The 15,877-nt window shown below is 37.7% G+C and overlaps 4 protein-coding genes across 7 annotated transcripts; 2 read left to right on the forward strand and 2 right to left on the reverse strand.

Moving 5' to 3' along the window:
- Nucleotides 1–993: 993 nt before the first annotated feature.
- LOC111321688 (uncharacterized) lies at nt 994–3,647 on the reverse strand. The gene has a single exon (XM_022924639.2). It carries the CDS (start codon nt 3,002–3,004, stop codon nt 2,297–2,299), a length of 708 nt encoding a protein of 235 aa, XP_022780374.2. The 5' UTR covers nt 3,005–3,647; the 3' UTR covers nt 994–2,296.
- On the forward strand, nt 2,709–7,848 carry LOC148732030 (uncharacterized). Of its 3 annotated transcripts, XM_088757195.1 has the most exons (3): nt 2,714–2,841; nt 5,436–6,379; nt 7,053–7,848. In XM_088757195.1, the coding sequence occupies exon 2, from the start codon at nt 5,854–5,856 to the stop codon at nt 6,361–6,363; it is 510 nt and encodes a 169-aa protein (XP_088613321.1). In that variant the 5' UTR covers nt 2,714–2,841; nt 5,436–5,853; the 3' UTR covers nt 6,364–6,379; nt 7,053–7,848. The 3 variants fall into 3 exon arrangements, with proteins under 3 accessions (XP_022780375.1, XP_088613321.1, XP_088613320.1); XM_022924640.2 differs by lacking the exon at nt 7,053–7,848 and having other exon boundaries at nt 2,709–2,837; nt 5,436–7,051; XM_088757194.1 differs by lacking the exon at nt 7,053–7,848 and having other exon boundaries at nt 5,436–7,051.
- On the forward strand, nt 7,053–10,344 carry LOC111321689 (uncharacterized). Of its 2 annotated transcripts, none has more exons than XM_022924641.2 (3): nt 7,053–7,190; nt 8,257–8,488; nt 9,291–10,344. In XM_022924641.2, exons 1-3 carry the CDS (start codon nt 7,143–7,145, stop codon nt 9,482–9,484), a joined length of 474 nt encoding a protein of 157 aa, XP_022780376.1. In that variant the 5' UTR covers nt 7,053–7,142; the 3' UTR covers nt 9,485–10,344. The 2 variants fall into 2 exon arrangements, with proteins under 2 accessions (XP_022780376.1, XP_088613323.1); XM_088757197.1 differs by having other exon boundaries at nt 8,257–8,376.
- Nucleotides 10,178–15,862, reverse strand: LOC111321687 (cilia- and flagella-associated protein 161). The gene is made up of 8 exons (XM_022924638.2): nt 15,692–15,862; nt 15,467–15,556; nt 14,083–14,279; nt 12,804–12,882; nt 11,853–11,953; nt 11,480–11,537; nt 11,239–11,312; nt 10,178–11,027 (listed from the first exon to the last, which is right to left on the reverse strand). The coding sequence occupies exons 1-8, from the start codon at nt 15,758–15,760 to the stop codon at nt 10,757–10,759; spliced, it is 939 nt and encodes a 312-aa protein (XP_022780373.1). The 5' UTR covers nt 15,761–15,862; the 3' UTR covers nt 10,178–10,756.
- Nucleotides 15,863–15,877: the final 15 nt, after the last annotated feature.

Genomic DNA, 15,877 nt, shown 5'->3' on the forward strand with positions numbered 1-15,877 from the left:
GAGAGCTAAATGGTATCTTTGCAACCATGAAGAAATGTTCTTCTGGCGGATTAATAGCTCTCGGTAGCACTGTAGATCTCATATGTCCAGATAGTTGTATTACAGCTGGTTTGTGAAATTTCGTGAAATTTTTACAAAATAAAGTACTGCATCCATTTTGCCTTGAAAATATTCGACTCATCGCTTTTGTAATGTGATACTGCGATCAAAACTGGAATACTCTGTGGTGTTGAAATCCATAAGTGTCAACATCAGCTCAGTGTCAGCAAAGATATATCTCTACGAGAAAAAAAAGACTTCTTGATTTTACTTTTGTCTGGTTCTCAAACAGAAAAGGAAATGGCTCTCCTTGAGAAACTGTTGGCATAATTGGCGACTATGGACTCAGACAGGTAGAGAATCAGATTAAGTTGTCGTTCAGCCCTGTTAAACTATCGCCTTTACATACATACGTCCGAACAACATGGTTTACAGTTCAGCACTTCATTCAGTATGGAGGGTGTTCAGTTACTCTTTTTGCTTCGCTTTTACGAGAGACTAGAAAATGGACCCGACTCGCTATATTTGTGTTAAGGGGGGATGGGGGGTGGGAGTGGGGGAGTGTGGTCTGTTTCCTTACTCTCGCCAGTACTTTCCTAGCAGCCTTATTCAATTTTCAATAAGCCAGAGCAATGTCAAAGTAATAAAAAAAAGGGAAATAAAAGTAAAGCTGTGGTCTCATAGAATGGCTCCCCTGGCTAGTCGAGTTATGACGACAAACTGTCTTGGTGGGGTCTAATAAATAGTGTCTTTCATATGTATGGCTAGTATGTCCCCTGTTTGACAACAAAATGTCTAAGAAGGGTCTAATGTATGGTATGTCTATCGTGGCCTGTGTGTCCCCTGTTTGTCCCACCCACCATCTTGGTGTTGTGCGCTGTTAAAATTAAGATCAGTGTATATGAAGCGTACGTTCGACGATTATTCATGTTGAAGATCAACACAAAACACAAACATAAACACATGTTCATTAATTGGATTCATCAGTGAAACATACTTCATTGACCTGCAGCTTAGTGGCTTCATTCGACCTGGCATTTTTGCCACATAGAACTTTTCTCTCGACAACAACCATTTAACAGTCCTTATCTTTATCGTATGTTGCTTCTCAATACAGCTACCTCGTGTCAGCTAGCCGCTTGATTGCGGGTGAATTGGTAACCTGACTCAGTCAAGCGCTGAAATCCAGTACGACTGAATTTTTTTCTCTTCCATAGAGTAGGCGAACAAAGGCGTTTTCGTTTCAAGACAAAGCAGCTGATTCACATGAAAACTCAAAAAAATTGATTAATACACTCCGACATGCTTCGTATAACGGATAATTGTTCTTCAAGCATAAGGAAGTATTCGACAAACCCCCTGTCTATTGACACAAATAATCAACCTCGTTGGAATGATGACTGACAACGAGATTACAAACAAGACAGACAAATTAAGATCAGAATCAACGGAGGTGAGTTCAGGAAAATTAAAACTTCATAAATCAGGATTTTTCTTATCACAGAACGCCATACAGGGTCACGCCAATCCGAAATCTGTATGAAACTAACGCCTCTTTATCATTACACCATTTGTATCTAACTTATATAAGGCCTAAACTTACGAGCAAGGTCGTGATACTAATTTTGATATTCGAAACCCATTATCCTGGTGGCTATTACTGCTGAATGACGGTTATCAATTTAAGTAGTCTTTTGTACTTTTGTATTTCCATTGACAATTTTAATTTTTTCATTAAGCAAAGATACCTTTTTTTTTACCCTTTGAACCGAACGAGCGATGGTTCCTTCAAAACTTTGACGAAACCTGTTTCACCAAGCACTGACATGATCCACAGATTACTCTAAAAATATAAATTACCCAAATTGTTCTTATTTCAAGTTTAACCGTGAATTCCACAGTCCTTTTTATCCTTCCCTCAGTTAAGAGGTATCTAGTCACCTGTTACACTCAAGCGCGATTAATCAGTAAAGAAACTGATGAGCAAGCAGTTCTCCCATTCGTCTTCGAGAGCGCCGATCTCGTCGACGCGTCTGTAGTCAGATTTTATGTGCAAACTGCACTTCAACCTATTTGAGAAACCTCTTCCTCGATACATCTTACTACCATTTACTTTCCATGTAATCAATCATTTGATCATTGTTCGACTCGAATAAACGGCGAGGCAGATTTCATTCACTGATCCAAGGGAGTACAAAAGTTTAAGAACATTTCGCCCTTGAACTGCGAGCCGACTTTCGCACTTTTTGTGTGCCGGCTACGTGAAGGTCATGGCTCGCTCTCGTCCTCGTACTTTAACCAGATTCCTGTCCGTAAATCCGTCTTTAATATGACTGATACTCGCGCCTTTTTCGATAAGAAAGCGCGCGCAGTCAAATTCTCCTTCGTAAACCGCAGCATCCAGCGGCGAGGACCCTTCTTTGTCGCGAACCTCCAGCTGCGCACCTTTGGTCACGAGATACTGAAGACATTCAAGGCTCCCTGTGCTAGCAGCTCGATGTAAGGCATACGACCCATCAACTCCTGGAGCATTAAGATCGACTTTCGTGCCTTCCACTACATTTTTTAAGGTATCAACATCATTGTACGTGGCAGCCCACTGGAGTACTAGTTGTGGATCCAACGATAAGCTTTGTTTTCTTCTCCTCGCTGATTTATCATCTGGCTTCAGTTTACCATCATCTTTTTGCGTTTCTATTCTTTCTTCGCTGATTCTTCTCAAGACACAGTTTCTTGCCGGAAATTTTAACGCAGTCTTTGTGGCAGAGCACATGTCTATTCCAAGATGATCTAGATTGGTGTGTGAGTTCTTGTTTTCATCTGTTGACTGCCAAGATTGCACGCAAATATCTGGTATCTCCTTGTCTTTAGGGCCCTCACGGGTTGGTGGGGATAATGTTTTGGCTTCTAGAGTTTCATTTCCTGTAAGCAGATTTGTTTTGGTGAAAGTTTTGGTTGTGCACATTTCGTTGATTGTAACTATATGTCGCTCTCTTTTGGCCCGTTTTCACAATGTCACCTTCCAATGCCTGAAGGCAATCGTGACTAAAAAATTCCAATATTTGCGATGATAAATCAGGTTTTAAAGACGTCATTGTTGTATTCAATTAAGAGCTTGTTTTCTTTCGCTATCTTTGATCATGGTTGACTTTAGGCTAATTTGAACATTCCTGTGGTCTTTCACAGGTCAGCGAACTTTCTGGTCCGGCTTAACAAATCAGTTAACTTCCTAGATTGACTTGACCTCTTGTATATTTATTTTTGTCATATTACTAAAACAAAGTTGAAGTGGTAAAACAATTTCTTTCTTTTTTTTTTTTTTTTTCTACAAACTTTCCAATTTGTTTCTATTGGCCGGTTGGAATCGTTCTTTATTATGCCTGAAAGCGTAAAATAAGTGTTATCTCTAAAAATCGATGACATTGTTAGAACTGAGCTCTTTCAATTTCTTTGAATCCACTGTGTGACGCGTTTATCGTCAGCTTGATCCAATTTAATTGGCCCGCAACCGAGTGTGATATTAGTTTAACAAACAAAGGAGCGTAAGCTGAAGGTTTGCATTGCAATTGACGTCAGTAAAGATACTGAAGGCTATTGATGTTTCTCTATGGCGACGGTTTATGCTGTGGATATTTTATGCCGCTGAGTAACCATTCATTCGCGGATCGGGGAGAAGGTCGGGGATTCTGAATATCCCCACCCACCCCCCCCCCCCACAGACTTGGGGGTTTTATTGATTGATTGACAACTTAATTCTTACAAGTAAGACATTCCTTTAACATCTAATTCTACTTCGCTGAGTAAGATAAAACCTGTTATGTCCTTAGGCCGTTAGCTAGGTGCTGCCTCATTCGAAGCTGTCATGACAATTGTATGAAACCATGATTCTTTCAACAAAAGGATCGCGTATTACAACTCAACTTGAAGTATTTAAAGCTTGCTTGTCTCAAATTTATATATCGTGGCTCTAGTGAAAGAAAATAAATATATACACGGTAAAATATTTATACAGTAAAATATATACACCCCCGTCTTCATCAAATTCCTGGGTCCGCCCTGGGAATTCAATCTCAGCTGATGGACTTTTCTCCCGATGGAACCCAAAGCCTGTCTGATGCTGCTTATCTCTACCTTTTTACCGCAAATTCAACAAAGCTCGGGGAGTCTAGCAAAGTGTCCTCTACATCTAAGACGATTGAGGCAATGCGATAAACCGATGAATGACCCTGACTCCAGTTTTGAGATACATACGCGAAGGAAAAACTGGTTCTGGTCCAACATTGAAAACTTACAAAAAATGACTTAGGGCCTAAACGCCAATTTCCAGAAACGTGCAAAATGCGCAGAGCTCGATCATATTTCTTCTCAGGCAAATGCTGAGAACTGAACAACTTTTTGTAAAGTACGTGCTAACACTCGTTTGAGTTCAGTGATCAACTTATCCTACATTCTTTCGCTTTAATGAACTTTGTGTATCGCTTCCGCCCGAAACCGTTGAGTATGTTGATTTTGGAAACCGCGGTTCTTCATTACAAGTATCATTACGAACGCGAAAATATGCAATAGAAATATTTATTACTACGCTGTGGTCAGGTATTAAAGCTAATGGAAGCGGCCTCTAAGATTGTCGCGGTCAAGCTTTATCCGATAAGATTCATTGAAGGGTTCTGATCGATTACAGAGAAATCTCGGATATTGGTCAAGATTTTGCATGATAATGGAACTTATCAATAACAGAGCTCCCGATCAATGTTATCTATCAAAGGCAACTTACGATTGTAACGCAGGACTCCTAGACTGTGTTGATAACTTCGAAAATGGAGTTGATAACGGGTTTATTGTGCTCTTAACTACTTGTTTGTCCTCCTGGCTTAACCTATACAGTGTTTGACCTCTCTATTCTGTATTCCTATCTCTCTCACAAACGAATTGTTTCATTAGTTTGTTTGTTTGTTAGTTTGCTTTAATTCTCTGATTTCGGTAGATTACGCTCACACTTATTTTGACTTAACTTGTGTCGATTAATTTCCTTCAATTTTGAGTAAAATTCTTATGGTGCTGCAAATTTGCTCAATTTCTTGAAAAATTCCTTTGCCTTTTAGATTTAGGTTGCTTAGTTTTGTATCTACTAACAGGTTTTGGTTAAGTGTTTTTTCTCGCCCTTTCTTTATCGTGTTTAAAAAAGACAATTAATGATTACGTGTAGAGATTCTTGTATGTTTTCGTTTAACACCCACTGTCATTTAAAAGGGACCAAAATAGTCAAACTTTATAACTTGCAATTAGCCTAGAAACGCAATGATTCTCCTTTTGCATGGAGAACAGGTACCCCTCTTTCACATATTGGTTTTCGGACCAACCTTTAACTGTATACCTTTTTTTTCTTTTGTTTTCAGAGGAAATAACAGTTATTCTTGGCAACGACCAGATACATAAGAGTTATTTGACCTTTCACTGTATACTTAAGTATGGATTTTGATCAATCCCAATGACAGACAACGAAAACGATAAGTATCCACTTTTAAGGCGTGTCAGTAGAAAATGGATTATCCTTTCAAAGCCTGAACTTATTTTATTTATTGGTTGTGCTTTGCTTCTGAAAGTTGCGTTGAGGCGTAAATTAAAATTGCTCGAACTCATCCAGATGCAAAGCCATGCTAAAGCAACAGAAGTAATTTTGATCAAAACGATTCTGCCCGCAGGAAGTGAAACTTTAGATGGAAAACAATTAAGCTAACTAAAATTGTTTAAATCTTAAAGGCATCAGCCGAGTGAAAAAAAAAAAATACTCAGACACGCTCTTGATAAGTCAAGATGTCTTCCTCGATTTGTAAAAGTGTACTCAAACTTTCCACTTCTAGAAACATCTCGAGGAAAATAAGCGAAGATAGGACAGCGCAGCTACGAAGTAACGATTCATTGACAACGGACGAAAAATCTGTTAGGAGGAAACGAAGTTTGTCGCTTGATCCTTATGTTTTACTGCAGTGGGCCGCCACACACAATGACGTGGACACATTGAAAAGCGTAGTGGAAGGATCGAACGTGGATATCAACCAGGCGGGTCTCGATGGAGTTTACCCGTTACATCGTGCTGCTAGCTCGGGAAGCCTTGAAAGCCTTCAATATCTTGTCACGAAAGGTGCACAGCTCGACGTGCGGGATAAAGATGGCTCTTCACCGCTGGACGCTGCGGTTTACGAGGGAGAATTCGACTGCGCAAGCTTCCTGATCGAAAAAGGCGCCAGCATCAACCAGATTCGAGACGGATTTATAGACAAGAGTTTATCACATGGGAGAAAGAGAGCCATGACTATTGAGTAGCGACAGATGAAAGGAAGTAAGAACTTAACGCTGCTTTGTTTTGGTGTCGCGTTGAGTTCTTCCCACCAAAAGAGCTACCATACGGTTTTCGAAAAAACAAAACGGACAGGTTAAGTCTTGATGCTGAAATTTCTGTTCTTTAGTAGATATCATTAGTAACCATCGATATTCATTTAGTAGTGGATATTGTCTTCACAGCCCTCATCTTAGTAAATTTGTGCATCAATACCTTAGAATTGCAATGATACGTGAGGTCTTTCATTGATATTACCTTTCTTTAACTCGTTAGAACAGCTGCTTCTTTTGTTTTTCTCTCTAGATTGACGTCGTATGACAATGTATGAACATCTACGAGAACGATTCTTTTCAAATTAAGCGGATAAACTTGAAACACTTTGTTTATAACGCAAATTTGTTGTTTATATCGGTGCGTGTTAATTTCTTGTCAAAAAATGCTAACGATTTGATTGGATTACATCTTTGATTTGTTGACTGTAAATTTAGTTCGCGTTTGGTAATTACCCCTAGAGTCGTCAAAAGATGATTTCATGCTGTTCTTGTTGTTGTTGCAAATTTTCTAAAGATAGTTCGTTAACACGACCAAGATCACGTTTATAGTGTTTTGAATCATAGCAGTAATTTATGAAACCATGGTCATAATACAAATAAAAATCTCATTTTTCCTGTAGAGACTCTGCCTCAGTAATTCCCAACAAATCTTCATCAAAATTCCATCACGTCCCTTAACAAGCCAGTACGTCTTTGAGTAAACCGTCTGTATGAGGAAAAAAGGCCATAATTCAAACCAGAAAATAGGAAGTAGGAAGGTCAGTGAAGGGAAAATTTATTTTTATCTGTTATCAGTTTATCGCAGACATGTATTCAAAATCAAATTAATCTAGATAAAATGTCTTGCATGTGCTGTACTAATTCCTCAAAAGAAGTCTGCGTTACGCATCTCATTCAATTCAGTTCAACCCACATGAAACGATTTAATTCGTTCTCTAAAAGCGGTCGGTCTTCATCCTGCAGATGAGTTATGCAGCAGTCCATTTTTTTTATCGGTTCTCAATTTTTGGGTTTTCAGTCTATTTGTCTATCGATGCCTCTTCAAACGAAGATATTTGATAACTCTATTTTAGAAATCTCAAAGATGCAGCTGCTTTACACGCACTTCCTCTTTACACTAACCCCTACACTAAAAGCGTACTATAATTTATTGATTATTAATGTTATTATTCTTGTTTAATGAGTCCTTTGATTTACATTTTAGTCCTAGAACTGGACGAGAGAATATTAAAAAAACTGTCTATATTTTCTTGGACTGAACCATTATTATTTTCATTACTATTATCATTATTATTATCGGCATTATTATTATTATTATCATTCAGGCTGTAAGAAACTGATTTCCACAGTCAGTCCATGAATTTGGTTCCCCATATAGCCGATGCTATTTAAGTCAATAAAAACTGCAAAAAGCGATCAGTGTCACGAACTGTCGTGGGTGTGCGTGTGGGTGCTGCTGCTGGCTCAAAAGATAAACTTGCACAGGATATAATAGCCACCTTCGCCCTCTGTGTGGCTCCAGGCTCTAGGCGGCCAAAGTCAGCCCAATGTCACATGATAAATTACACAAATACCTCGAGGCTAGTTGTATCTTAAGTTTTAATTCAGGTTTGCCAAAGGAAAGAGGTGTAACCCCACCATTCTAACGTAAGAGCCTGCCCCTCCCTCCCCTTCCCCCCCCCCCCCCCACCTAAAGGCTGGTACTTTTTGGGGTTGAAAATGAATAATCACCGCGGCGTTAAGAGAAGAGTGGGGGCAAGGGTTCAAGCTTTCATTATCTGACCCACCGCCAAATTTTACTTGACACTTCTCTATCACTTGCAGTTTCAGCTGGGTTTCCGAACAACTTTTTCCATAAGCGGTTTCCGCAGTGGTGTAATTGAACGGTGGCACCGCGAAACTAAAACACGAGAACCTGCGCTCAGGCTAAAGAGAACTGAGGCGGTAAGAGGAGACTTTGGAAAGAACAACTCACAACGTTTAGAAAGGTTACAAAATCAGGCCATGCGTACCATGCTCTCTGCAAATCGCAATACATGTTCTCAAGAAATGGGTAGTAAGCTTTCTTTATTGTCTTTAGAGAGTAGACGTAGACTCTTAAGACCTAATCTTGTTTTTAAGATTATACATAATATAAATTTCCCACAGAAATTAGAGAACTATCTCCTTAAGAGATCAGCCTTTCATACCAGAGATCTTAGAGATTCTACGTTATTGAACATTGTTGCTACAAAGACCAAAATGGGTCACATGTCATTTAAATGTACTGCTGCTAAGGAGTGGAATATTTTACCAAAAGACATTCGAGAGATACAGTCTTTATCTAAATTTAAGGAAATAGTTTTTAAATATTTTTCAGAATACGACAAATCTAATCATTTATTTAGTTATTTCAGTATTAGCTTTTCTATATATATTTTTGTCCTTTTAATTTAGACTTTAGTTCTTTATAGGGTTTCTCCTTTGATTTTGATTGATACTATTTATCGTGCTGATCACTAGTTTCTACCAGCCAATCTATTAGATTGTTGATTAGTTTTATCAGTTGAAATAAAGCTTATTATTATTATTATTATCATCATTATTATTATTATTATTATTATTATTATTATTATTATTATCATTATTAGGTCTTACATGATGTGATGGTCGACCGCTGGCAACCGCCTTTTATTGAAACCTCATAACTACCACTTTCCTTGGGTTTCGTGCTGCGACATTTCCGCACCTCTATAGAGTTAATAAATTTCACTTAACAGAGGATTATCACTCATTGTCACACAAACAAGATCAAATCGCGTATTGAAAACAGCTTTACTAAGACCTTGTTGCCTTCCTTTCTCTACATATTGTTATAGGCGAGAAGTTAGCCGTCTCCTCCTTCACCGAAATTTTATATCGTGTTGCCTTCCTATATTTTCCCACTGCTGAGTCGTGGAAAGTGAAGCTAGAGAGGGTTCGCGTGATAAACAACTACAGCATCAACATCATCAATACGCGTGGGAATCAGTTAGGTTTCCACTGCAGGTGTGGTCATGAGAAAACTTGCTGAAAGATGGATCCACGACGATAATTCATCTTAGGTCAGGGCCGAGTGGATTGTATTAATTACAACACCTTTTACAGGTTATCTTGACTTGGTGACAGACCATTGCATAGCTAGTTTTATGGTGGTGGGTGGGCGAAGTAAGAAAAAGTCACGGAAAGGAGAAATTTGTCCGCTCATCGCAGATAGAGGAAAAATGAAATAAAACGCAATGAATGTGGATTGAGTTGATTACCACTGTTTTCCAACAAATTAATCATTGAGAAATCCGGCCAATTAAGTCGGAGAAACAATCATGGTATTCACAATTCCATCCTTCCAAATCTCCTCCTCTCACCCGAACAAATTAGCAGGTCTGGTCTTTGGCCTGCCCCAGGCGTGGAGTAATAAAACAAAGCGCGATAGTAAAGAGCAGTAAACCGGTGGATATACTCAGTCAGTACCCAACCTTGCTCCTAAGGACGGGGTTGGACCTTATCGCGCCGTTTATTATTCAGTGAACGCCTAGAACGAGCTATTTGGTCTGTAATTATTAGATTTTAAATAATTCAAAGATGAAAGGTGAGCGAAAAAGGCCTTCTCGTGACCATATCGATATCACGAGGTGCTGCCTTTCGACTTATTGCTCTTCCGACAGACAAGGCTGGGAAAAAAAATTCTTGTATCGTTTAACAATAAAATGACAAATACATCCAAAGATACTTTTGTTGCCGAAAGCAGTGGATCATATATTCTATGTACAGTTTCAAATCTAGTAACAAAATCGTACTTCGTAGTTATTGAACTTTTCTTTCTTTTTTTTTTTTTTTACTATAATCTAGTGTACAATTCATTGAATTTATCTGATTCTGGCACAGTTAAGTTCATTTACTCACACAAGCTTGATTGAAATAGCAAGTTCTTCAAAATGCAAAGAAGAATTCAAATGAAAGTGAACGTTTACAAACTATAAGGATTAAGCCTGAATATCGCCTTTAATAGTCACGAAATCGACTGAGACTAATGACAAAAAAGCAAAAAAGAAAACGAAAACAATTCCAACTGCTATGTAACTAATTCAATAAAGAATCACCGAGTGCGGTGAACGATACATTAACAAGGGTTTAAAGAACGAATCTATATAGTCTTCCAATGATTTTAGATTTACGTTAATAGAACTTAAATCATTTTAAATCTTTAAGTAAGTCCAATAAGTTATATCACACGCTTTAATTTAATACACTAAGAAGTACTTATAAACAGCTATGAAATTACATATCATCAAGAAGGTTGACGGTTTTATTGAGCACGTTCACTGCTCCCCCCTGGCTGATTATCCTGAGACGCACCAGGTGCTTCATCTGCAGGAGGGGCAGCGGCTACCTCGGCCTCGGCAGCTTGTTCTCTTGTAAGTAAATCTTTAAATTCTTGTTCTCTTTCTAACTCGTGCTCTCTCGCTGCATCTTGTACTTCTCGTGTTCTAAACACCCAGTGATTACACGGTTTTTCTGCCTTATGAGAATCTACTTCAGTTTTGGCGGCCACCTCAAACTCTCTTCCAAACGGCGTTCTAAGGTAAGATGGCATGAAAATAATCTGTAATCAGTACTGATAATCAAGTATTTCACGCATTGGTAAGACATCGAGTTACTGGGAACAGAGAGTCAGGAAAAAGTCAGAGAAAACAAAGTAACGCACTGATAAATTGTTAAATCTCACCAACTTTGAAGAATATTAAAGGGAATAAATAAAGTTGTTTGCAATTATCAACTATGACAAACCGGAAAGAAAACTCCGTCAAGGCGGCCAAGTTCTGATTGGTTTTCACGTGGTTTAGAATGACTTTCGTGTTTGCCTATCAAATGGGAAAAAAAAATCAATTTCAATTACTGATAATGATTAAAATTATGCTCACTCTATAAACGATAAGCGAGCAAAGACAGAAGGTAATTGTTAAGTTGGCTCAATCTTCTGCAACAAATAAAATCTCATCTAGACAGGTATCTGAGATGGAGAACTTACCGGGACAGGCATTCCTTCTGTCTCTAGACGCTGCTGAGGGTCATGGCAAAGGATTTTCCTACCGAAAAACAATGATCATTGCAAATTTATGGAGCATAATTTGAAATTAACGTTCTGTAAAGAACGAAAAAATATTCCTTTAATGGTAAAATCCTGAGGGGAGGGGAGGGGAGGGGAGGGGAGGGGAGGGGAGGGGAAGCATACTTACAGTAGATACATTGTAAGTTTAAAGTACCAACAATATCAATGGCTCAAATAGGAAAGCTCCACTGAAAAAAGCCGTTTTTTCCATGCTTCAAGTATATAACATGGTAACCATTGCTAATTTACAAGTGGATGAAGAATAATGTAAACAAAATCCAAAGGTGCTTACCAGCAAGACATGAATGTCATATCTTCCTTAAGGGTAACCAGCTGTTGCCTCGACTTCTTTGCACATTCATTAAATGTTATTCTGTCACTCATTAATTTGAGCTGCATGGAAAAGAAACAGACGTAAAACATCTTGTCAATGTCTGATCAATTTGACTTTGACTGAGTAATGGCCATTAACCATTTGATATAAACCCTTGGAGTAACCAGCGTGACCTAATTTCTCCTGGCAGTTATACTTATAGAATACTGTAATTCATTAAGTTTATGAGAAGGAAAAGAAATTTTTACCCACCTAACAAGTTTTGATGTTAAACAAATTCTCCATGTCAGTATCAAAGCAAATGTATAAAGAAGAGTATGGAGGAAATGAATATGGGGTGTATTTAAGGGTTAACCATGCTGTATTATGACTGGAGTCATTATTCCCACAGTACAGGGACTAAGGTAAAACTTAGCATTTATGTTTTAAAAAAGGGAATGTCAGTGGCTCAGTAGAAATCCTATACAACATTCGGTTAGACAGGAGCAGTAGTTTGTTTTACTAACAATATTAGACTAAACTTTTTAAGGGTGAACTCAAAAGGCAGCTGATTTGTCACAAAAAAAATAATGAGAAATTAAAGAATTTGCCTTTTAGATGCATGTAATGCAGGCCAATTAACCCTTTGTATGTTTAGCTTTTTGGGTTTTCATTTATCTAAGAAATCAAGTGACAGGAGAGAAGAGCAATACAAAAAGTAACAGGACAATATAATCTTTCACATCTAAAAAAAAATGTCTAGGCCATCAAAATTTAAGCCAGACAATTATTTTATCTTGGATGCTTTGTGAACATCTTGACCTGTAATTCAACATTTATATTTTTTCTCTACTACACAATCCAAGCTGAAAGTCTTTGACTTACAGAGATCATATGAAATAACTCCTTACTTATAATTTGATTGCATACCTCTCCTCCGACTCCAGGTAAAGTTCTCAGTGTGAATGGCTCATTAAATCTTAACACTCCATCACCCTCTGCTCTTGGCCTGGTAATAAAATTACAAAATAAATTACTGGCCTGGTAATAACATCATAAAATAAATTACTGGCAGGTTACATTGAATTGGGGGCAACTTTGAGAACCTTGCATATTTAAAGCCTAATAAAACAGTTGATAATTTTGGCCTGAATGGACACCTTCAAGAATCCAAACTGAGCCCTATTTACTATATTTACACATTTGTATGACCCAAAAGCTTCTAAATCTTTTTCTTTATGATTAATTAAAATATAACAGTGAAATATTGGTAACTTCAAGTTTGGTTAATATAACTTAACTCAACTCCCAGCTACAACAATTTCCATCCAGGTGTTTTATACTCAGTCTGGCTCTTCATATATTTATTATCAGCCATCAATGTGTCCCTGTATCTCAAAGCTCTCCTTTTTTTCTTCTTGGTGGTTCACAGTCAAATGAGTTTACTTTAATATGTAATAGACCATTTCACCAGACAGTAAATGAGTGTCATAAACCACCTGGGAAAAAGGTGGTTTATTACAAAGCAACAAAGATGAAATAATTGTCTGGCTTAGATTTTGATGGCCTAGACATTTTTTTTTTAGATGTGAAAGGTTATATTGTCCTGTTACTTTTTGTATTGCTCTTTTCTCCTGTCACTTGATTTCTTAGATAAATGAAAACCCAAAAAACTAACATAACATAACCAATTGAAAGCAAAGTGCGCGCTCTGATTGGTCAGTTCAGCATCCACCATTTTCCCATGGGTGTATGCTCCTGACGTGAGCAAATGCAAAGACTAGTTTTCCACGCACGCTTGTTTTTTTCTGGTCATGTAAGATTTGTCAAACAAAAAGAAAACTCTTGCTACAATGTATCAATGTTATGTTATAAAAACAAATGATAAATGCCACAGCATACACTATTGAGTTATGGATGTACTTGGGAGGTTTGCTAAGTACTCAAGAAGCTAGAGTCACTCTCGGCTATCGCCTCGTGTGATTCTTACGTTTCTTTCATGCTTAGCAACCTCCTACATGCATCCATAACTCGATAGTGTATACCGTGGTGTTTACCATTTGCTAAAAAAAAATTAACTGTAAATTTCTATGGTTTTACTAGTGCAATAACCAATAAGGGGGCTTGTAGTTATCTTATAATGCATATATTTATATCAAAGATAGTCCTACTGCAGTATTTAAGGAATAACGTAAACAAAGCGACACACCCTATGATAAAAGTATTTCGAATGCAAGGATCTGTCATCTTTGAAGCTGACACATCACATGGCCCCACGAGTCTCTTTTCATCATGCATTTTGCTTTCAGACATATTTGCTGAAAGTGCTGCCTCTGTTGCTGGATTGAAGATACACACTGTGTCACCATAATGAAGATAACCATCTTGAGATACCGACAGATTGACCTGCAAGGAATGGAATAACACACAGTGAAAGATTGAAATAAAAATGGAAATATCATAGAGATTTCAGATGTCATTTGGGAGTGACAAAATTTTTCTTCTGATTCATGATTAGTAAGTGTGGCTTCTTTAATCATGTTATTAAAAACATTTATGTTTACATGATGAGCTGGACTCTATACTCCTTTTGATTGGTTCACTCATGATCTATTAAAAACATATATAATATGAGTATAAAACAAATATAGATTCCATGTTGCTGTGGGTTAATATAGTTACAGATCACAAAAGAAGCAAAAAATATAGAAAGAACATCAGGGACACACTTGGCTGTGCCTCCAAGGCTGTGGTTTAGCAGTGCCCAGTGGCCCCTAGTGCCTCACTTTTGCTCTTGGGCAACTCAGGAATCTTAGTTTTTTCATAAAAAGCAAATGCTGAGCACCCTGGATTCCACAATTTCAGAGCACTGGGCTCCATTCAATTTTTCTTAAAGCACAGCCTTGGCTGCATGTACCTCTTTTTCTTCTTACCACACTTGAGCATCATCTTTTAGGGCTTGACACTAGTGGTAGCCCACTAGCCACAGACTAGTAGAAATTCAGTTTTAGCTACTGGTTTTTTATTTCCACCAGCCAGTTTGGCTAGTTAACAAACTGAAATTTTTGTAACATCTAAAATGTCTAGTAAGTTGAAAAGTTAGTGTCAAGCCCTGATCTTTGATCTGTTACTGAACAGATGCACGGCAACATAGAATCTGTTTTTCGATAAGTAGAGGATACTTTCCAAATTATAAGCTTTAAGAATTCAAATAGAACTCAAGGGTAACTGCTTCAGCAAATCATAGCTTGTAGCAGTTGTAACCAATCCAAAGCGTAGTAAATAGAGAAAGCCTCAGCAGGGAATATTAATAGGTTTATGTTAACTGTTAGAGTGACACATAAATACAATCTTTGCTGGCCCATTAAAGAGCCAGGTATGAACTAAATAGTATTACTTAACTGGGATCAAGTTAAGTATTCAATTTGATATTTTTACATTAGGAATTCCTGATGGCGTGAAAGCTGCTAAACAGTTGAAAGCTTCTTAAAGATTATGCAAAATAAACTAAGATGTAAGTATAAATCAAGCCAAGCAAATTTAAATAAATTTGCTAATTTCCTTGAGAAATAATTAATAACGCGTTCGCTCACCTTTTTGAGTATATTTTGAAGGAGATTGCTGGCTTTTTGTATCAGTAATTCTCCACTTTCTTTCTTCTCAAGAAAATCTTTGAGCTTATCCTGCAAACGAATGAGTTTCAAGTTTACTTCAAGAGTGAAAACAATGTATTCCCGTACACATTTCACGGGATGTTATCAATTAGCTTGGAGGCCATGTACACAAACAAGTAAAGCGAATCTTCAAAAATCTCGAACCTCTTGCAAGCAAATATCTTCATTCCAGTTCCCTATGAGAACTGAGGGATTATATGTCCGTACACTCATTATGGTACAAACTATCTGGAAGAAATAAACCACAAATGCAACTCCTGATAGACTCAATCGACCAAAATCTGTCCTGCTACGATAGAACAATCCTCTGTTATTGCTATGGCGACGAAG

The sequence above is a fragment of the Stylophora pistillata genome, chromosome 4 (assembly GCF_964205215.1).
Source record: "Stylophora pistillata chromosome 4, jaStyPist1.2, whole genome shotgun sequence".
Lineage (NCBI taxonomy): Eukaryota > Metazoa > Cnidaria > Anthozoa > Scleractinia > Pocilloporidae > Stylophora > Stylophora pistillata.